Source organism: Cervus elaphus, chromosome X (assembly GCF_910594005.1).
Source record: "Cervus elaphus chromosome X, mCerEla1.1, whole genome shotgun sequence".
Taxonomy (NCBI): Eukaryota; Metazoa; Chordata; class Mammalia; order Artiodactyla; family Cervidae; genus Cervus; species Cervus elaphus.
Genome location: NC_057848.1, coordinates 178,749,612 through 178,773,319, shown reverse-complemented (window position 1 = coordinate 178,773,319; position 23,708 = coordinate 178,749,612). Strand labels below are relative to the sequence as shown.

At 51.2% G+C, this 23,708-nt stretch overlaps 1 protein-coding gene across 1 annotated transcript in view; it reads right to left on the bottom strand.

The window, feature by feature from the left end:
• Nucleotides 1-23,708, bottom strand: part of DHRSX (dehydrogenase/reductase X-linked) — a 171,001-nt gene that overhangs the window by 132,311 nt on the left and 14,982 nt on the right. Inside the window, exon 2 of the mRNA XM_043895364.1 lies at nt 432-539. Coding sequence (XP_043751299.1) covers nt 432-539 — 108 coding nt within the window. The remainder of the gene's footprint in view (nt 1-431; nt 540-23,708) is intronic.

Below are 23,708 nucleotides of genomic sequence, written 5' to 3'. Positions count from 1 at the left end.
ATTTCCTCCTCCCAGGGGTCTTGTCGACCCAGGGATCAAACCCAGGTCTCTTGCATTGGCAGGACGACTCTGTACCAATGGGTCACTGGGGAAGCCCATAGTGGAATACGTTGTTCCGTCAATCAGTCGTGTCTGACTGTCTGCGACCCCCGTGGACTGCAGCCCACCAGGGTCCTCTGTCTGTGGGGTTCTCCAGGCCAGAACACTGGAGTGGGTTGCCATGCCCTCCTCCAGGGCATCTTCCCAGCCCAGGGATCAAACCCAGGTCTCTGGTGTCTCCTATACTGGCAGGCGGATTTTGTACCGCTGGGCTGCCTGGGAAACATCCCCCGGATCTGTCACCACGCCGATAGCTCCATAAGACAGAGGGAAATGAGGGCACGTCTCCCAGTCTCTCTAACACGCAAGGGGCTGCACAAAGGAACCCTCACCTATGATAACGTGCATGCCCAGCTTCGCCAGCTGCTTTGCGGTCGAGTATCCAATGCCATCGGTCCCTCCGGTCACTATGGCAACACGGTCGGGTTGCGGGGAGAAGACTACAGAAGAAGAAAGAAAGAGGAAAAAAACAAGGTTTAGAAGCAGAGCACCCGTCGGTCCACACGAAGTCACAAGAGAGGGCGCGACGCCAACGTGAGCTGTGGTTCGATACCGGTGGTTTTGTTCCTGTGAATTATTTACAGGCTCAGGATGGGACAGGGTAACCCAGGACCTTCGTCCTGACTGATGACTGCCTGGGCTTCCCGGGAGGCGCTAGGGGTAAAGCAGCCATCCACACGGGTTCAATCCCGGTCTCCAGACCCCCTGGGGGAGGAAATGGCGACCCACTCCAGTATTCTTGCCTGGAGAATCCCACGGACAGAGCAGCCTGGGGGGCTACGGTCCACGGGGTCACAAAGAGTCCAACACGACTCAGTCACTGAACACCGTATTCCACTATGGGCTTCCCAACTGACTCAGTGGCAGAGGATCGTCCTGCCAACACAAGAGACTCGGGTTCGATCCTTGGGCTGAGAAGATCCCCGGGAGCAGGACGTTGCAACCCACTCCAGTATCCTTGCCTGGAGGATCCCATGGACAGAGGAGCCTGGCGGGCTGCAGTCCATGGGGGTCTACGAAGAGTCGGACACGACTGAGCAACTCAGCCCACATGCGTGACAACAGCCTGGTGTACACACCTCACAAAGCCTTGCTCAATCCCCACAGACACCTCTGCAAGAATGGACACCACCAACATGACCTGCAGATAGGCTGAGATAAGGAACATCGCCAAGGACCCTGGGTTGAGAGTCCTGGATGAATCCTCTCGGATCAGGCTGTCTGTGTTGTAACCTGGAGGTCTTACACCTGTACACACTTTCTTTCTCAAGGGCACTTAGGAGACCCGAGTGCCGTGAATGTATTGCACATCGCTTTTCTACAACGTTCGGACACAGCATGAAAAACGCAGAGTATCTCACCAAAACGATGGACGTTATGACTGCTTTAACTACTGACCTTTGCGTGAACCAACATGGATCCAAATACGTGAGAATACTGGTTGATGTTTCGACCTAAAGCTTGCTGTTTCCCACGCACGGGCGGAGAAAACACACGTGGAGTCGTCTAGACGGGGAGACGGGGTAGGGGAGGGAAGGGTTGGCTGCTTGGGCTTCGAGGATGCAAACTGTTGTATGTAGGATGACTAAACAGCAAGGTCCTACTATATAGAGCAGGGAACAGTATTCAATACCCTGTGATAAACCATCACGGAAAAGAATACGTAACAAGATGTGTGTGTATGTGTGCATGGATATATATATATATAGAAGCTTCCCAGGGCTCAGTGGTAAAGAACCTGTCTGCCAACGCAGGAGACCCGGGTTTGACCCCTGGGTGGGGAAGATCCCCTGGAGGAGGGCATGGCAAACCCACTGCAGTATTCTTGCCTAGAGGATCCCACGGACAGAGGAGCCTGGAGGGCTACAGTCCATGCGAGGGGGGTGGGTACAGGTGGATGGAGGCCCGGAGTCTGGGAGCCCCTTCCAGGAAGGGGTAGGGCTGAGTCCTGGACGGACGGGTCACTTTGCATTTGAGCGGCTAGCTGCTAGGTGAGTGAGGTGCTACGTGTAGGAAGTGGCTGGTCCTAGGAGATTTACTACAGGATCAACGCTGGTCAGTTCAGTTCAGTTGTGACCCCATGAACCGCAGCACGCCAGGCCTCCCTGTCCATCACCAATTCCTGGAGTTTACTCAAACTCATGTCTATCGAGCCGGTGATGCCATCCAACCATCTCATCCTCTGTCGTCCCCTTCTCCTCCCGCCCTCAATCTTTCCCAGCATCAGGGTCTTTTCCAATGAGTCAGCTCTTCGCATCACATGGCCAAAGTACTGGAGTTTCAGCTTCAACATCAGTCCATCCAATGAACTTTCAGGACTGATTTCCTTTAGGATGGGCTGGTCTCACTGATTTCCTTTTGGATCAACATAGCAAACATGAATTTGGTATGTTCTCTGTCTCCTTTATTTTACAAAATTCTTTTTCTTCATTGAAGTATACTTGATTTACAATATTTTTATAAGTTTAAGCAGTACAACAGAGTCACCATTTTTAAAAAGTTATACTCCATTGCTGTGTATGTTAGTCGCTAAGTCGTGTCTGACTCTTTGCAACCCCACGGATTATAGCCCTCCAGGCTCCTCCATCCATGGGATTCTCCAGGCAAGAACACGGGCGTGGGTTGCCCGGTCCTCCTCCAGGAAAGCTTCCTGACCCAGGGATCAAACCCGTGTCTCCTGCATTGCAGGCGGATTCTTTATCACTGATCCACCAGGGAAGCCATAACAAATACCATTAGGACATCTAAACAGCGTCTTTGAAAACATGAAATTAGATCCATAACTCCTAAGACACATCGAAATAAACTCCAAGAGGAAAAAAGCTGAACACTGAAAATATTCAAAGAACGCACAAATTTACCTTTAACCTCAGACCAAAAAAACGCTTCAGCTAATTCTAAGGCAAAACACCAATTTCACACCATAAAAAAAAAAAAAAAATTGTACATTTTTGGGAAAAAAAAAAAAAATCCACCAAGGGATTTCCCGGGTGCTCCAGTGCTTAAGAATCTCTGCTTCCATTCCAGGGAACGAAGGTTCAATCCTTGGTCAGGGAACTAAGATCCCATATGCCTGGCAGCACAGCCCCCCAACATTAATCATTTTAAATTAATTTTTACAAAAACATCATCAGCAAAGTCAGACGGATATGATGAACTGGGACAAAGTCTGCAGCTCCCATCGCATTCAAAGAACTGTTTCCATAAAAGGCAAAGAGTTCTGAAAAAAATCAAGAAATGAAAGACTCTACAGAGACAAAGGACAAAAGCGTTTGCTGACATAAAAACACATTTAAGAAACTTCCCTGGGGGTCCATTGATTAAGCCTTCACCTTCCAGTACAGGGGTTATGGGGTGGATCCCTGGTCAGAGAGCTAAAATCCCACATGCCTTAGGCTCAAGACCCCAAAACTTAAAACAGAAACAATATTGCAACAAATTCAACAAAGATTTAAAAAAAAAAAAAAAACTTGTGACCCCCATGGACTCTAACCTCCAGGTTCCTCTGTCCATGGGATTTCCCAGGCAAAAATACTGGACTAGGCTGCCTCCTCCAGGGGATCTTCCTGACCCAGGGATCAAACCTGTGTCTCTTACATCTTCTGCACTTCAGGCATATTCTTTAATGCTCGAGGCATCGGGGAGGCCCCAGAAACGATAGTGCAACAGAATCAGTAAACACTTAAAAAAAAAACTTAAGACAGAAAGAATATTATAACAAATATATGATGAACTATAAAGTTCTTACAAGAGCTTTGTATTTTTAAACCCCCCTTTTAAGGTCTTTGACCCATTGAGAGTTAATGTAAGGATCTATTTGTAACCAAGGCTTCCTGGGAGGCTCGGTGGTAAACGACCCACCCGGCCAAGGCAGGAGACGCAGGTTCCAGCCCCTGATCTGCGGATGATCTCACACGCCACGGGGGCAACAGCTGGGCTCCAGGGCCCGGGACCCGCAACTCCTGAAGCCCGTGTGTCCTAGAGCCCGGTTCCACAAACCGGGAACTCCCTGCAATGACAAGCCCACACCCTCCAACCAGACACCAGCCCCCGCTCTCTGCAACCAGAGAAATCCCACGTGGAGCAACCAAGACCCAGCAGAGCCAAAAGTAAATCAATCCATAAGAAGTAATTAAAAAAAAAAAAATAGGCAGCTCAGATCTTGGCAAACGAACGGTTGGCAGAGGCAGCGCGTCTGCAGGGCGAGCCGCGCGGTCCCTTGCGGGCTATGTTTAGACACTCCGCGGTCACGCTTCCAAGTGGCTAACTCGGAGGGCTGACCTCACGGCTCGGGGATGGGCAGCAGCTTGGGAAAATAGCAACATGCCAGGGCTCCGTAGGCCCAGCTCGCGGATCGTGAGATCTGCCCCTAACATCACAGAGAAGCGCAAATCTGACCCCATCTCTGGCTGTTGTTTCGGTCTCTGGGTGGAGTCCGACTCTTTGCGACCCCGTGGACTGCAGCCCGCCAGGCTTCCCGGTCCTTCACCATCTCCCGGAGCTTGCTCAAAACCATCCATATTGGATCTGTTCCTTTTATTTTAACCTTTGTACTCTTTTGCTTTGAGTTAGGAATGAATGTTGCCCAGAGCCTGAAATAGACAGGACAGTTCACTCTCAGGGTCTGATCTTTAAGGACGTAACCCTTTTCCACTCACAGAGAGATTTAAAAAGTTGCAGAAAAGAGAATAACCTTTGTTTGGTCAGAGACTTATAGTAACATTATAGACAGGATAGTTCATTGTTAGCTTCTGATCTTTAAGGGTGTAACATTGATAGATAAAAAGTTGCAGAGTAGAAAATGAAAATTTATCTTCTTGGAGGTTCACAGGAACACCATAAACACATCCTCAGTCTCAGATCTTTCCCAGTATAACCCTTTTCCATTCACAGAGAGACTAAAAAAGTTGCAGAGTAGAGAAAAACCTTTGTTTAGTTGGAGGTCTACAGGAACATCATAAATAGGATTGTTCATTCTTAGGCTCTGACCTTTAAGGGTGTAACATTAACAGAGAGACAAAAAGTTGCAGAGTAGAAAATAACATTTGTCTTCTTGGAGGTTCACAGGAACACCATAAACACACGTTCTCAGTCTCAGATCTGTAGGAGTATGACCCTTTTCTAATCACAGAGAGATTTAAAAAGTTGCAGAATAGAGAGTAACCTTTGTTTCATTGGAGGTTTAGAGTAACATTATAAATAGGCAGGATAGTTCATTCTCAAGGATCTGACCTTTAAGGGGACAACACGCTTCCACTCCCGGAGAGCTAAGAGGCTGCAGAACAGAGAAAATCACTTGTGTTATTGGAGGTTAAGGTGAGCATCGTCATGGACATGGATTCCTGAACCAAGAAATTTGCAGCCCCTTCCTCGCCTGGCCCTTAAAAAGGCTTTGCTGAAACATTCAGGAGATTCAGGATTTGAGGGCACCAGACACCTGCCTCCTCGCATGACCCTGCAGGAAAGCGCTCTTTGCTCCAAACTCCAACACTTCGGCTTGTCTGTCTTCACTGTGCATTGGACAGACAGACTTGATTTCGGTAACAGAAGAGGAAGGTGTGTGTGTGACAACTGAGTCATAAAAACAGTAGAAGACGGGGTGACGCTGGCTGTTTTTCCGCGAATGATGAGGAAGAACAACCAGGAAAGCGAGGACGGCTTTTCTAAGCAAGACGCAGACACTGTGCAGGAAATCATCTATCCCTCGGACCACGAAAGGATTGCTTCATCCCATGGAACCAGAACTGCCTCAGAAGACAGCAAAAGGAAAAACAGAAAGTGTGCTATGTAGGAAGAAGGTCGCGTTCTTTGTCTATAAAGAGCTCTTGCAAAATAATTTGAGAACATTTAACAACTCTCCCGAAAAGAGAAAAGAAGGAAATGAACAAGAAATTTATCGAGACCCAATAACACACAGATGTAGACAAGGATGTTGGAACTCGCTCAGGCGTGTCTGACTCTCTGTGACCCCCTGGACTGTAGCTCCCACCAGGCTCCTCCCTCCATGGGATTCTCCAGGCAAGAATCCTGGAGTGGGTTGCCATGCCCTTTTCCAGGGGATCTTCTCGACCCAGGGATCGAACTTGGGGTCCCAGTGAGAGCACCAAGTCCTAACCACTGGTCCACCTGCCAGGGAACTCCCAGGAACTTTTTGTAAAAAGTCTAAATGCATGCCTTCATTAAAAAAAAAAAAAAAAAATAGACTATAGCCTTCTTAAAGTATAAAGCAAGGAGATCAAACCAGTCCATCATAAAGGAAATCAATGCTGAATATTCATTGGAAGGACGGATGCTGAAGCTCAAACTCCAATACTTTGGCCACCCTGATGAGAAGAGCTGACTCATTGGAAAAGACCCTGATGCTGGGAAAGATTGAGGGCAGGAGGAGAAGGGGACGACAGAGGATGAGATGGCTGGATGGCATCACCGACTTGATGGACATGAGTTTGAGTAAACTCTGGGAGTTGGTGATGGACAGGGAGGCCTGGCGTGCTGCGGTCCATGGGGTCGCAAAGAGTCGGGCACAACTGAGTGACTGAACGGGACTGAACTGAAAGTATAAAGCAAAACGCGGCTTCCCTGGTGACTCAGTGGTAAAGAATCCTTGCAACGCAGGACACACGGGTTCAGTCCCTGGTCCAGGAGGATCCCACATGCCAGGGATTAACTAAGCCCCATTAGCCACAACTCCTGAGCCTGGGAGCCGAAACTCCTGAAGCTTGCGTGCCCTGGAACCCAGGCTCTGCAACAAGAGAAGCCCCCGCTCGCCACAACTAGAGAAAATAAATACCCAAATACATGACTTTAAAAAAAAAAAAAAACCTCAAAACAAAGAACTCGGCCATCTTGGCCCCTGTCCAGTTACGTTGAAACGACCCGAGCTTTGTGGCTACTTTTAGAATTGGGGGCTGACTCCGCGCCCGGTCCCTTTTCTATCAAATACCAGCAGCTGGATACCCAGCTGAAGTTCCTCGCTGTCACGAGACAGAAGTAGGAGCCAGATACAGGGGTTTTGAAAGCCCAGGGCAGTGGGAACACCGCCTCCCCGTCTGTTATCTATGAGGTTCCTGGACTTTGATTTATGTTCCGCATTTCCTATCTTCTGCAGACACGTGTAAGCCACTGTGAATTCTCTGCAAGAGCACGCAGGTCGTCTATTCACTGCTTCACCCCTTAAATCTTTGCTCCTGTGCTCCCCTGGGAAACAACAACAGAAGTCTGCCAGGAGAGCATCAGGAAAACATAAATCCAAGCCACGGTGAGTTACTGGTTCACAACTGTGAGGATGGCTGCTACATTACGTGGAGGAAGGAGAGGGGACGACAGAAGGGGAGTGAGAAAGAAGAAAGAGGAAAAAAGAAAGAAAAAAAGGAGAAAGAGGTAAAGAAAGAAAGGGAGAGAGGAGAAAAGAAATAAACGGACAGAGGGGATAGAAAGGAAAAGAGACTAAGACAGGGAGGGAGAAAGGAAGAGAGCATAAAGTTAGTGAGGAGGTACAGAAATCAGAACCCGCCTGCAACGTTGACACGGGTGTAAGCCGAGTGACCACTTTGGCAAAGAGTCTGACGGCTCTTCAAGAGGTTAGCCATGGAGATAGAAGAGCCCAGCTGTGCCACACCAAGGTGTCAGTCCAATCCAGAGAAATGAAAACATGCATCTGCTCAAAGACGCATGGTGAGGCTTGATTCAGAGGAGCCTGATTCACAATAGCCAGAAAAGTGAGAACAGCCCAGGTGTGGATGGATTGATGGACGGATGATGGGTGGATTGATGGATGGGTGGGTGGGTCGGTGGATGGACGGACTGATTGATGGACAGATGGATGGGTGGGTGGGTGGATGGATGATAGATGGATGATGGACGGATGGATGGATCAATGATGGATGATGGATGGATGGAAGGATGATGGATGGATGGATGGGTGGGTGGATGGATGGACAGATGGATGATGGATGATGGATGCATGATATAGATGGATGATGGATGGATGGATGGATGGATGGATGGATGGATAATGGGTGGGTAGATGGATGGATGGATGGATGGATGGATGATGGATGGATGATGGATGGATGATGGATGGATGGATGGAAGGATGATGGATGGATGGATGGGTGGGTGGATGGATAGATGGATGGATGATGGATAGGTCAATGGATGGATGGATGGGTGGCTGGATGATGGATAGATGGATGGATGGTGTATGATGGATGGATGGATGAGTGGATGGATGATGGGTGGATGAGTGGGTGGATGATGGGTGGATAATAGATGGTGTATTATAGATGGATGGGTGATGGGTGGATCAATGGATGCATGGATGGGTGGATAGATGATGGATGGATGGATGGATAATGGGTGGGTAGATGGATGGATGGATGGATGGATGGATGGATGGATGATGGATGGGTGGATGTGTGATGGACAGATGGACGATGGATAGGTCGATGGATGGATGGGTGGCTGGATGATGGATAGATGGATGGATGGTGTATGATGGATGGATAGATGAGTGGATGGATAGATGGATGATGGATGGATGGATGATGGGTGGATGAGTGGGTGGATGATGGGTGGATAATAGATGGTGTATTATAGATGGATGGATGGGTGATGGGTGGATCAATGGATGCATGGATGGATGGATGGATGATGGATGGATGGATGGTTAAACAGCATAAGGTCCATCCACACGGTGGAATATGACGCAGCCATGAAAAGGAGTGAAGGTCTGACAGAGGCTACAGTGTAGATGGACCCTGAACACACGATGTTCAGAGACAGAAATCACATGTGAAAGGCCATATATTTCATGACCCAATTTATACAAAAGACACAAACAGGCAAACGCATGGAGACAGAGTGTACACTGGTGGTTTCCAGGGGCTGGAGAGGAGGCAGAAGAGTGAGGAACAGCAGGTAATAGGTACAGGAATCTTTTCGTGGTTGTTGTTGGTTGCTAAGTCATTTCTGACTCTTTCACGACCCCATGGACTCTAACCCCACGAGGTTCCTCCGTCCATGAGCTTGCCCAGGCAAGGACACTGGAGTGGGTTGCCATTTCCTGCTCCAGGAGATCTTCCAGACCCAGGGATCGAACCCGCGTCTCCTGCATTGCCAAGATTCCTTACCACTGAGCCATCTGGGAAGGAGGTGATAAAAAGAAGTTCAAAGATGACATAGTGGCGGTGTTTGTCCAACCCTGCAAATACCCTAAGGACCGCTGAATTGTGCCACAGAAAGGGTGCATTGTATGGTGAATAGAGTCTTTGTGTAAAATGGGGGAAACGCCGTGTTTAATCATGAATAACGGGGGGTGAGGGGGCACTCGGAAATTCTGGCATTGTCCTCACAAATGAATAATAACCTATATTACCCCCCCCCTTTCCTGGTGCTGCTACCAACACTGTCTACTTTATTATGCACGTTTATATCTGTGCTGAGCCCTCAGACGTGTCTGACTCTCTGCGACCCCATGGACTGTAGCCCGCCAGGCTCCTCTGTCCAGGGGGACTCTCCAGGCAGGAATACTGGAGTGGGTTGCCACTTCTGTCTCAAGAGTCCTCCAAATTGAGAGGAAATAATGTTAAAGTGATGCGTGTCTGCCCTTCTAACTCAACTGGCCGCAGCATTCTGTTTTCCTGAATCACACCATCACAAAGAAAGGCTGTGTCAGTAAACCACGGTGATTAAGACGCTTACACGTCTCACTACTGAGAATCTTCTGACAACTGCATCACGGGAAGCGGACTTGAACGATCAAGTGTCCACTTCGGACACTGTACCCGCAGGTGGCCCATCTGGTGACCAGGGAAGAGGAACACGACAGTCACTCATTCCGGGGACAGAATGATCCACAGGCATTAAGGAGGGGGAGCGAAGGGGGGCAGGGATGGGAAGGCTTATTAGGACACGGTTAGATCACATCATCCATCCATCAGTCCTCAAAGGAGGCCGGCAGAAGAGGAAGCCACCCCACAGAGCTGTCCAGCCCTTACGTTAAAAAGTTACCTTTTCACATAAGACCTCACACGTCTCTACCGATGACCCAGTTTCGTCCTTTTTCACGGGTGAGTAATATTCCGCTGTGTGTATGTAGCACGTTTTTATCCATCCATCTGTCGACGGACGTCTAGGTTGGTTATATGTCCCAGCTATTGTAGAATAGCGCTGCTGTGAGCATTGGGGTGTGTGTGTCTTTTTAAATGATGGTTTTGTCTGGCTATGTGCCTAGGAGTGGGACTGCTGAATCACGTGGTAAAAATGTTTTTAGTTTTCTAAGGAACCTCTGTGCTGTTGAGGCTGCATCCGTTTACATTCCCAGCAACAGTATAGGAGGGCTCCCTTTTCTCCACACCCTCTCCAGAATTTATTGTCTGTAGATACTTTTTTGATGATGGCCATTCTGACCGGTGTGAGGTGGTACCTCATTGTTGTTTTGAGGTGAATTTCGGTTCATTGTACAGCAGAAACGAATACAGTATGTGAAGCAAGCATACCCCAATTAAAAAATAATAACATTAAATTGAATATCAAAAAATTTTTTTAAGTTACTCGGTGCTGTGAACAGTGATCTGAGGAATGATAGTGTCAATGTGTTGTTACACATGTCACATTTTCCAGTGAGTTTTTTCAACAGACCCACGTCTCCCTGGACACCCCGAGGACAAGGCTCATTGATGTCCACCCGCATCTTCCAAATGAACAGAGGACAAGAAGAAACCAGTGTTGGTGGGAGTGTCTACAGGCAAATTCTGCAACCTCCTTAGCTATACGCCACATAACACCAAAGGAATGGTTTTCACAGGCAAGGCCACTCTTCAGAATTCTTTTGTAATGAATACATTTCGGGCATATTTTTTAAACCCTAAATAAGTCCAAGTCCTCTGGATATTCCAAGTGAGCAGGAAACTTGCTTTTGGGGGGAACACAACCATAAGCTGAAGGAGCAGATGGCAGGGTCCCCAGAAAATTGTACTGAACTATATGATTTAATGGGTGGGTTATTTGTCAGTAATCCTAAGGGAAGTCAACACTGGGCATTCATTGGAAGGACTGAAGTTGAAGCTGAAGTTGCAATCCTTTGGCCACCTGATGCGATGAGCTGACTCATTGGAAAAGACCCTGATGCTGGGAAAGATTGAAGGCAGGAGGAGAAGGGGATGACGGAGGATGAGATGGTTGGATGGCATCACCGACTCGATGGACATGAGTTTGAGTAAGCTCCAGGAGTTGCTGAAGGACAGGGAAGCCTGGCGTGCTGCGGTCCACAGGGTCCCAAAGAATCGGACACGACTGAGCAACTGAGCAACAGGGACATCAGGCTGGAGACTGAGGAACAGCTTAAGTTGCAGCTCAAGTTCCAGGATCACTGGAAGGCAGAATTCCCACTTCTTTAGGAAACCTCAGTCTGTTTTCAAACTGAGATCATCAACTGATATGATGAGGCCCACCCTCATTATGGCAGATAATCCGGTTAACTCAAAGTCTACTAATTTCAATTTTTTAAAGTGGGGCCATTTTTATAGTGTTTATTGAATTTATTATAATACTGCTTCTATTTTGCGTTTTTTTGGGGGGGGGGTTCTTGCAACAAGGCAAATACTGGTTGCTATAACGGAGTTACCCAAACTAGGTGCTTTAAACCACAGGTGTGATTCTCCGAGTCCTGGAGGCTGTGGGCCTGAGATCACGGTGAGGGTAGATTCATTGCCAGGAGGCAACGCTCTCCTCCTGGCCCGCACACCTGCACACTGGCTGTATCCTCGTGTGATGGAGAGACAGCTGTGGCTTCCCGTCCCCCTCTCACAAGGACACTCATCCCATCATGGGGACCCCACCCTCATGGGTTCATCTAACCCTCATCACCTCCCAAAGACGCCCCTCCAGATCCCAACTACATCCCCTTCGGGGGTCAGGGCTTCCACATATGAATTCTGGGGGGGATACAGAGACTTGGTCCAGAGCAAGCTCACACCGTCTCAGCTGGAGGTGTGGACCTGGGGAGGCGGGAGGTGAAGGAGGAAAGGCGGGGCTGGGGGCTACCCGGGAGGTCTTCTCTTGAGCCATCAGCAGAGGCCTACCTACTTGCCCTCACCCAGGACTGTGCTGTGTTCCCCCCGTTATCCCGCCTTCCCACCCCCAACACACGCCAACCCGTCACTAGGCTGATCAGGTCAAAACCAGGCAGGGATACCTCCAGCCCTTCCCAGGGGCGCCCCTCCTGCGAGATGCCGGGCACACAAACTCCGTGCTGGCTCGGACACCACACCCACACCCTCTCTGGGATCCCAGGCCAGGCTCCTTCCCGAGGCCGAACACGGTGTGGCAGCCCCGGACGGTCTGACCACACACCGCCTGGAGACCCTGATCTGGGAACAAGCTGGAGACCCCATAAGCTGAGCACCATGCAGAGAGCCTCATCATCTGAGCCCTATCTGGAGACCCTGCTCTGAGTCCCACCTGGAGATCCTCATCTGAGCCCCGCCTGCAGACCCCCATCATCTGAGACCCACCTGGATACCCCCATCATCTGAGCCACACCTGCAGACCTCTATCATCTGAGGCCCGCCTGGAGATCCCCATCGTCTGAGCCCCGCCTGGAGACCCTCATCATCTGGCTCCACCTGGAGACCCCCCATCATCTGATCCCCACCTGCAGACCCCCATCACCTGAGCCCCGCCTGGAGACCCCCATCATCTGAGCCCCGTCAGGAGACCCTCATCATCTGAGCCCTGTCAGGAGACCCTCACCGTCTGAGCCCCGCCTGGAGACCCCCATCGTCTGAGCCCCGCCTGGAGACCCCCATCGTCTGAGCCCCGCCTGGAGACCCCCATCGTCTGAGCCCCGCCTGGAGACCCCCATCGTCTGAGCCCCACATGGAGACCCCCATCGTCTAAGCCCCACCTGGAGACCCCCATCGTCTGAGCCCCACTGGACACCCTCATCGTCTGAGACCCGCCTGGAGACCCCCAACGTCTGAGCCTCACTTGGAGACCCTCATCATCTGAGCCCCGTCAGGAGACCCCCATCATCTGAGCCCTGTCAGGAGACCCTCACCGTCTGAGCCCTGTCAGGAGACCCTCACCGTCTGAGCCCCGCCTGGAGACCCCCATCGTCTGAGCCCCACATGGAGACCCCCATCGTCTGAGCCCCGCCTGGAGACCCCCATCGTCTGAGCCCCACTGGACACCCTCATCGTCTGAGACCCGCCTGGAGACCCCCAACGTCTGAGCCTCACTTGGAGACCCTCATCATCTGAGCCCCGCCTGCAGACCCCCGTCGTCTGAGCCCCGCCTGGAGACCCCCATCGTCTGAGCCCCACTGGACACCCTCATCGTCTGAGACCCGCCTGCAGACCCCCATCGTCTGAGCCCCGCCTGGAGACCCCCATCGTCTGAGCCGCGCCTGGAGATCCCCGTCTGAGCCCCACCTGGAGGCCCCCATCGTCTGAGCCCCGCCTGGAGACCCCATCATCTGAGCCCCGCCTGGAGACCCCCATCACCTGAGCCCCACTGGACACCCTCATCGTCTGAGACCCGCCTGCAGACCCCCATCGTCTGAGCCCCACCTGGACACCCTCATCATCTGAGCTCCATCAGGAGACCCTCATCATCTGAGCCCTGCCTGGAGACCCCCATCATCTGAGCCCCGCCTGGACACCCTCATCATCTGAGCTCTATCAGGAGACCCTCATCATCTGAGCCCCGCCTGGAGACCCCCATTATCTGAGCCCCGTCAGGAGACCCTCATCATCTGAGCCCCGCCTGGTCACCCTCATCATCTGAGCCCTGTCAGGAAACCCTCATCATCTGAGCCCTGTCAGGAAACCCTCATCATCTGAGCCCCGCCTGGACACCATCGTCTGAGCCCCGCCTGGACACCCTCATCATCTGAGCCCCATCAGGAGACCCTCATCATCTGAGCCCTGCCTGGAGACCCCCATTGTCTGAGCCCCGCCTGGACACCCTCATCATCTGAGCCCCGTCAGGAGACCCTCATCATCTGAGCCCCGCCTGGTCACCCTCATCATCTGAGACCTGCCTGGAGACCCCCATCGTCTGAGCCCCACTGGACACCCTCATCGTCTGAGACCTGCCTGGAGACACCCATCGTCTGAGCCTCACCTGGAGACCCTCATCATCTGAGCCCCACCTGCAGACCCCCGTCATCTGAGCCCCACCTTCAGACCCCCATCACCTGAGCCCCACTGGACACCCTCATCGTCTGAGACCCGCCTGCAGACCCCCATCGTCTGAGCCCCGCCTGGAGATCCCCGTCTGAGCCCCACCTGGAGACCCCATCATCTGAGCCCCACCTGGAGACCCCATCATCTGAGCCCCACCTGGAGACCCCCATCACCTGAGCCCCACTGGACACCCTCATCGTCTGAGACCCGCCTGCAGACCCCCGTCGTCTGAGCCCCGCCTGGAGACCCCCGTCTGAGCCCCGCCTGGAGACCCCCGTCTGAGCCCCGCCTGGAGACCCCCGTCATCTGAGCCCCGCCTGGAGCCCCCCTTCTGAGCTTCACCACCCAGAGCCCAGGAAGGGGCTCATCCTCTGAGACCCCACGCTCCCCCAGGCAGGCCCACGTGCACTCAGCCCCACTGTACGGGCCCTGCCTTAGTGTCCACTTCAGACTGCTGGCTCCGGGGTCAGCTGCCCTGGCCTGAGGGGTGCTCTGTGCTGTCTGGCCAAGCGCGTGTGAAAGAGGGGATGCCACACCAGCCTAGGAGACAGGGAACCGGGCACTGGGCTCAGAGGGATCGACACCCACAGCCCCCCAACTCCTCTGGGTGCGAAGCTTGAAACGTCGAGTCCTCCGCGGTTCCCGGACACACGAGGAGAGTGGACTCTAGGATGCCCATGGTTCCTGCCAAACCATCTTACGCAGCAGGGAAATATGTAAACCCGTGACAGGTGAACCAATAACAGCTTTCTTTTAAGGAGAAACGTATGACTTCATTCAATTTCCTGCAGGAAAATCAAAGCTGCTCAACGTGCCTTCAGGTTAACCATTAAAGTGCAGGATGGATGGATGGATGGATGGATGGCGGAGATAGTGAGATAGACAGATGAATGGATAGACAGACAGATATAGACAGATATACATCCATGGATGGATGGATGGACAAACTGGGAGACAGAGGGATAGATAGGAAGGTAGAGATAGATAGAGGGATGGAGTGAGGGAAATAAACATAGAGATGACAGATTGATGGACAACATAAAATACATCTGTGTGTTAGAAGCTCAGTCATGTCTGACTCTCTGTGACTCCATGGACTGTAGCCCACCAGGCTTCTCTGTCCAGAAATTCCAGGCCCGAACACAGGAGTGGGTAGCCATTCCCTTCTCCAGGGGACCTTCCCCGACCCAGCGATTGAACCTGGATCTCCTGCATTGTAGGCAGATTCTTTACCATCTGAGCCCCCAGGGAAGCCATCAAGAAAAAAAATACATAAACATAAATGATAAGTTAATAACAAATATATAAATGATATATTGGCACTGGATGGCATCACCAACTCCATGGACACGAGTCTGAGCAAACTCCAGGAGATGGCGAAGGACCAGGAAGCCTGGCGTGCTGCCGTCCATGGGGTCACAGAGTCAGACACAAATGAGCAACTGAACAATATAGATGACAAGCAACAGATACATAGAAAGATGACAGATACAAAGAGATACATGATAAACTGACAGATCACAGATACATAGACACAAAAATACATAGGTGATACAGACATTAGATACAAACGATAAAAAGGTAAACAGATGTTCAATAAATAGAAAACAGATATATGCATAGATGACAGATTTGCTAATATGTAGATGATAAAAATGTGGATAGATGACACATATGTAACACATAGATGATAAATAATTGACTATAAAAAAGAATATAATCATAGAATATAAAAGTATACATATTTATATAAATACATACACTTATGTTTATATATAATTATATTCTTTTGAGCAAGCTGGTGTTGGTGCAAGCTGGTTGGTTTTGAGCAAGTTGGAGTTGGTGATGGACAGGGAAGCCTGGCGTGCTGCAGTCCACGGGGTCGCAAAGAGGCGGACACGACTGAGCGACTGAACTGAACTGAATAATTATATTTTATGTATTTATACTGTGAAATGAAAACACCTCCTGTCATAGCAATAAACAAGAAATGTCCCAGCCATCAGCAGTGTTTGGTCTCCAGATGTGAATGAAAGTGTGTTAGTCACTCAGTCTGATTGCAACTCCATGCACTGTGGCCCGCCAGGCTCCTCTGTCCGTGGGATCCTCCAGGCAAGAACCCTGGAGTGGGTTGCCATGCCCTCCTCCAGGGGATCTTCCCGACCCAGGGATTGAACCCGTGTCTCTGCACTGGCAGGCAGGTTCTTTACCGCTGGCTCCACCTGGAAGCCACTGGTCGGCAAGCAGGAGACGCCTCCCACCCACATGGGACCACAGGGTCACAGCCGCCAGAGCTCAGAAGGTGGCCAGGGGCCCCCCACCACGTCCAAGTCCCAGCCACGCGTCTGCGGGACGTGAGAGGCACAGAAGCGCTTGTGCGTCCGAGCAGAGCTGCAAAGCCAGTCCTGGGACCGAAAACAGCTGCAGAAGATCCAGCATCGTGTCTGAATTCTGTAATAATTTACAGGATAGGGACCCAGGGGGCTGCACATTCCCAAGGGGAAGAGTTCTAGTTAAGCGTCAGGGTTGGTCCGCCCTGCACGGGAACCCAGGAACATGAGCTGTCAGAGCAATGGCTTGCAGGGGTTTCAGAAGCTTGAAAAGTCCCCACCTTTTCAGAGGTTCAGGTCCTGCTCACGGGGCAGCCCAGACCAAGACCACCAGGGTCTCTTTGCAAATCCGCCCAGCACCGCCCCCAACCCCGAGCAGAGATGAGACATAACTCTGAAAGTAGCCTCAGTTAGGGAGGTCCCAACATCGTTTGGAATTCAAAGAAAGAATGCAGGAAGAAGTAACTCCTGAAATGGGCGTTGCTGATGGCTCACTGGTAAAGAAATCTGTCTGCCAATGCAGGAAACGTGGGTTCGATCCCTGGACCAGGAAGATCCCCGGAAGAAGGGAATGGCCACCCACTTCAGTATTCTTGCCTGGAGAATCCCCATGGACAGAGGAGCCTGGCGGGCTATAGTCCATGGGGTCGCAGAGAGTCGGACACGACTGAGCGACTCACACACAGATGCTAAAACTCCCATCAGAAAAGAAGTTACCTATTTGATGATCACGAGCTCCCAGACCTACCGGTGCCCGAGGGCGGGTAACGTCAACCCCTGTGACCCGGCCCTGTCACCTCACCGTCCGTCAGAGGCCCCGTGCACGAGCCGCCCGCAGACCCCGGAATGTCCCTCCACCACCGGGCCTTTCAAGATGCGTTCCCGGGGCTGCCCTGCCGGCTCAGTGGTAAAGAGGCCACCTGCCGGAAAAACGCAAGAGACAAGGGGTTCGGTCCCTGAGCCGGGAGGATCCCTGTGGAGCAACTAAAGCCCGCAGGCCACAACTGCTGAACCCACGGCTGCAGCTACTGAAGCCCACGGATCCGAGGCCTCGTGGTCCACAAGAAGAGAAGGTAACAGGCAGGACGGCCAGGGGGCTCCAAACGGAGGAAAGAGGCTGCAAGCGTCAGACGCTTTCTCTCTCTCTCTCAAGCGGCAGGAGGAGACAAATGTCAGATACCTTTTCCCTTCTCTGAACAAAATTAAAAGGAGGTTTCTTTCAAAATTCTGTGCTGCCATGATGACACCTGGTTCCACCTGAACTTGACTTTTCTCAAACCTTGAGCTAACCAATGTGTTTTCTTAGGGAAATGGCTTCTTAAGCTATGTGAACAAAATGTGTATTTACCCAAGACTCTGTCTGTCTTCAAGTAGGTTCTGCCTAAGACTCGGAACCGATAAGGGCTCAACAAACCAGTAAGTTTTACTAATACATTGTTTTCCTAATGTATGTTACTGGAACTATATATTTGCCTGGAAACCTGCCTTTCTTCAAGATCCATGGCAACCGTTTAATGGCCCGGGATGACCCACCAGGTGCCAATGTTATCTGAAAATGCGGGTTGTGGGCGAGGGGCCCGGTGCCACTCTCTGAGTTTTGAGACACCCCCTTTCTCTAATTAGCAGAGTGCTAGTAGCTATATAATATCCAGCTAAAGACTAGCAGGGGGGCACTCTCTCCGCCCCCTCCTGAGGTCTATGTCAGAAGCTTTCTCTATCTCTTTTACACTTTAATAAAGCTTTATTTACACAGAAGCTCTGAGCAATCAAGCCTCGTCACAGGCCCCGGATTGAATTCGTCTCCTCCGGAGGCCAAGAGTCCCAGCATCTTTCACAGCTCAGCAGCAACCTTTCAAAGAGAACCCAACGCAATGAGAAGCCTGCAAACCAAGGGTAGAGCAGACGCCGCTCGCTGCCCCCAGAAGCAGCCTGCATGCAGCAAAGGAGACCCAGTGTAGCCAAACATTAATAAATTTAAAGAAAAAAATTTTAAACGCTTTGCCAAAATCCAGCAGGGAGTTCAGGGTCTTTTGAGCATACGCTGACCATCCTCCTTGCCTGGGGCCTCCAATAAACACTGCATTTTCTTCACTACGACCTGCGGTCTGCAGACTCGCTTTACTGCGTGTAGGGGGGGGAAGACTCAGGTTTGGTTCGGTAACAGTTTCAGCCTTGCTGCCCAAAGCCCCTGGAAAGGAAAGCTCTCCTTTCGCTTGGAGAGACTGTCGACAGAGAACGCATAACCTGGTGAGCTGGGCTCAGCTCGGGGGAAGGGACGTCGGAGGAACCTGGATCAGACCTCAACTGACTTGGGCTCAGCCCAGTGGCTTTTTGACTGAGCTGTGCTTAGAAGCCACAGGACCTTGCTGGTGGCCCTGATGGAAAAAGAATCTGCGTAAGACACAGGAGGCCTGGGTTCCATCCCTGGGTTGGGAAGACTGCCCTTGGAGAAGGGGATGGCAACCCACTCCAGCGTTCGTGCCTGCAGAATGCCATGGACAGAGGAGCCTGGCGGGCTACAGTCCATGGGGTTGCAGACAGTTGGACACAACTAAGCAACTAATGCTATGACTACTTCTAGGAGCCACAGATGGCCCCCGGCCGGATGGTTAAACATCGGCGTACAGGACAGATTTAACAGTCATAGGGAGCAAGCTACACGGACACAGAAACGAGATGTGTGTGGAACCAGACGCGGGCTGTTTCTCCAACCAGATGAACTGCACAGACTCAGATTTCTGTCCCAGAAAGAAGGAAAACGGCAGAAAAACCTCCTGCTGCAGGAGGACGGGGACGCTCCGGCCCTTGGGGCTCACCACACTTCTGGGTCAGATGGCGAGTATGTTTATGAATGCGTTTCATGTTTCTCAACAACAGAAACACAATCAAAAAGAATAGGAATACCCTCTCACACTAGCTGATGGGAATGTAAATGGATGCAGCCACCACAGAGAAGAGTACACAAGTTCCTCAAAAAAAAAAACTAAAAATAGAGCTACTGAATCGTCTTGCAATCCCACTCCTGGGCATATATATCTGGAGAAAATTATCATTCTAAAAGATACATGTGTCTCAATGTTCACTGAAGCACTCATCGCAACAGCCAAGACATGGAAGCAACCTAAATGTCCATCAGTAGAGGAATGGGTAAAAAAGAGGCAGTACATACACATACAATGGAATATTACTCGGCCATGAAAAAGAATGAAGAACACCACTTACAGCGAGATGGACCAACCTAGAGATGATCACTTTGAGTGAAACAGATCAGAAAGAGAAAGACAAATACCATATGGTATGACTTCCATGTGAAATCTTTAAAAAAAAAAATGAGATAAATGGATGCATTTACAAGACAGAAAGAGACTCGCAGACTTAGCAAACAAAGTTTTGGTTCCCCGAGGGGAAAGGGGAGCAGGGAAAGATGAGGAACTCAGGACTGACGGATACATACTGCAGTGTATAAAATAAGAAACAAGGAGCTACCATATCACCCAGGGGACTAAATTCAGTATCTTGCCGTAACCTATTGTGGGAAGGAACATGAAAAGAGAATATGGACATATGGATAGATAGATAGGTAGGTAGATGTGAAACTGAATCAAACACTACCACAGAATGATGTAGCATTTCACTGTATTTGAAGAATTACACATAAATAATTTGAACACACACACACACAATGGAATATTACTCAGCCATAAACAAGAACAAATGTTTGCGACCTCCAACAACATAGATGCATTCGGAGGGTGTTAACATCTAGTGAAATAAATCACAGAGACATAGCATGTTACCACCTATATGCAGAATCTAAACTATTTAATGAATAAATATATCAAAAAGACACAGACTCACAGATAGAAAGAACCAGCTTGTGATTACCACTGGCGGAAGGGTACGGGGGAGGGGATTAAGAGATGGAAATTACTACATTAAGAGCTACAAAGTACTATGTATAAAATAAATAAGCTACAAGGATATACTGCATGACTGCAGAGAGGATCGCCAATGTTTTGTAACAACTTTAAACAGAATTATAAGCTACAAAAATTGTGAATCAGTGTGAAAGTCAGAGTCACTCAGCAGTGTCCGACTCTTTGCGACCCCACAGACTAGACAGCCCGTGGAATTCTCCAGGCCAGAATACTGGAGTGGGTAGCCGTTCCCTTCTCCAGGGTATCTTCCCACCCCAGGAACCGAACCGGCATCTCCTGCCTTGCAGGCAGATTCTTTACCAGCTGAGCCGCCGGGGAAGCCCAAGAATACTGGAGTGGGTAGCCTTTCCCTTCTCCAGGGGGATCTTGCCAACCCAGGGATGGAACCCAGGTCTCCCGCATTGCAGGCAGATTCTTTACCAGCTGAGCCACCGGGGAAGCCCGTCCAAAAAGCAGGACAAGCCGTGAAAACCCACCGTGTTCTCCGCACGCTTGGCTGTTTGCTTCCCCGAGCCTCGGTGAAGAAGCCACGTCCCTCGGACCCAAAATGACATCCACGGGAATCAGGGGAGCATGGAGACCTGATCAACACTCAAAACGTGAACGCCCGCCCCCCTGCCCCGGGGGAAGGACGGGAAGAGAAAGCGGACGTGATGACCTGACGTGGTCCACTGGGGAAGACTGATGGACAGCCTCCCCGACCCCACCTTCTCCTTCCAGAGGCTGGCCACTGCGAGATGCTACCACGGGACTCTGCTGATCCCAGGCCGGGGGACCACTCAGGAAAGACCTCCTCCCCCTCTCCCCGGCCAGATCACACCTGTTGTCACCGCCTCACTTTACAAGGGCTTCAAGAAACAGCTTCCGGGGGCCCCCCCAGCTACCTCCACTCAGGTCGTCTGCCTGCAAATCACCCCGACATCGGAGGGCCAGGGGCCGGGAATACCTCCTCCGCCCCTTCGCTCAAAACAAACATGTACAACCCTGATCTATGCTTCCTTTCAGCCCATCCTCCTAGGGGCTGCTCGGAATAAACACAACAGTACCCTTCCACACACAAGAAAAAAAAAATAAAAATGGAACATCTGAGAACCGTGACTTCAGCGTGACTATACTGAGCATGGAACAAACACCGCTTAGAGGAAGCAAAGAATCAGGACTTTGACGGCAAGACCTGAGCGGGAAACACACGCCATTTCCTGGAAGCAGAGTCCTGGGCAGACCCAGATAAGACATGTTCATGACAGTTAGGGGCCGTGTCTTTACGCGAAGTTCTGGATGCTGGCAGTGACGCTTTATCTGAGACATTTACCAACACGTTCCACTTCCGTGTCAGATGGAGAAAGCTCTGAAAGTGGCAGGTTTTCATGACAGAGCCCTGGCCTATTTAAGCTCAAAGTGTTTGTGCAGAAAAAAATTCGATGTCTGATGTGGCATCCCAGAGCCATCCCGGAGCCACCCCGGAAGAGAGGCAACCCATAAAAATGCAGACAAGGAAGAAGAGGACGGAGGCTAACCTCTGAGGCTGTTTCTGGGGAAGCTTGTCTTCTTAAAAGAAAGGAGAGTGGGGGAGGGAGCAGGGAGAGATAGGAGGAGATGGGGAAAAAAATCTAGATGCCCTGGTGGTACACATGGCCCGTGGTCACTGTGTAAACGCTCAGGATGGACATGGACACACGGCTGTGTTTAACATGGAGAAGCAGCAAGGACCTGCTGGACAGCACGGGGAACTCTGCTCAATACTCTGTAATAACCTGATGGTCACCAGGGGGAAGGCTGGGGAAGGGACAGTCAGGGAGTCTGGGATGGACATGGACACACGGCTGTATTTACCATGGAGAACCAGCAAGGACCTGCTGGACAGCACAGGGAACTCTGCTCAATACTCTGTAATAACCTTATGGTCACCAGGGGGAAGGATGGGGGAAGGGATAGTCAGGGAGTCTGGGATGGACATGGACACACGGCTGTATTTCACATGGGGAACCAGCAAGGACCTGCTGGACAGCTCAGGGAAGTCTGCTCAATGTCACGAGGCAGCCTGGACGGGAGGGGAGTTCGGGGGAGAAGGGATACATGGACATGTAAGGCTGAGGCCCTTTGCTGCCCCCCTGAAACCATCAAATATTAGGAATTGGCTATTGTTGTTATATGGCTCCTCTGTCATTATCTCTCTGTGACCCCACGGACTGCAGCCCGCCAGACTCCTCTGTCCACGTGACTCTCCAGGCAAGAATACTGGAGTGGGTTCCCATTTCCTCCTCCTGCGGATCTTCCCCACCCAGGGATCAAACCCAGGCCTCCTGCACTGGCAGGCAGGTTCTTTACCACGGAGCCCCCTGGGAAGTGTCTTTGAAGCATTGGACACAGGAAAATCGCTTCTAGAACACACGAGCTACGGACCCCGGCAAGGACCCTGAATCCGGGCAAGGGCGCGCAAGGGGACAAAACAGTCGTGGGTGACAGAAAAGAAACCACACCCAGTATGTCTTTTTCGGCTTTTTTATAAGCGATGGCACTGCGAGCTCACGGGTCACATGTTCCATCACGCCTTGAAAGCAGGGCGGGTGGCTGGAGGCTGAAGCGTGTCTCCAGGTCCCCTGGTAATTGACAAGGAAGTCGTGTTCCTTTATGGACCCACGGGGATAACAGCCCGCGGATGGTGCCCGGGGCGGCGGGGTGGGGCGTGCAAAGGGTGCTCGGGGGAGGTGGGCTTTGGCGAACATGGAAGGGGCTGTCCTCCTCATCGGCCCACTGGTTTCCATTCGTCGCTGATCTACCCCCAGACCCTCCCCGGCGAAGCACATGGACGCTGCAGGTAAAGAGGGAGGCAGAGCATGCCCACCGGCCATGCTAGCGTCGGAGGGGGGGGGGGGGGGGGGGCGTTGAGGATTTGTAATCCGATGGGCAGACACCTCCGGTTTTCAAAAGTCATTTCCTTCCCTGTTCCTGGGATGCAAGGGGATTCCCCACCGCCGCCCCCACCCCGCAGAGGAAACACTTGTTTTCACCAGGTTTGGACCACTCAAGAGCCTCATCTCTGCCCTCTGTGGACCATCCAGAGTCTGTCTGTCTCCTCTGGGGAAACCCAGAGTCCATCTCTCTTGTCTGGGGCACCCACAGTCCGTCTTTCTTGTCTGTGGACCACCCAG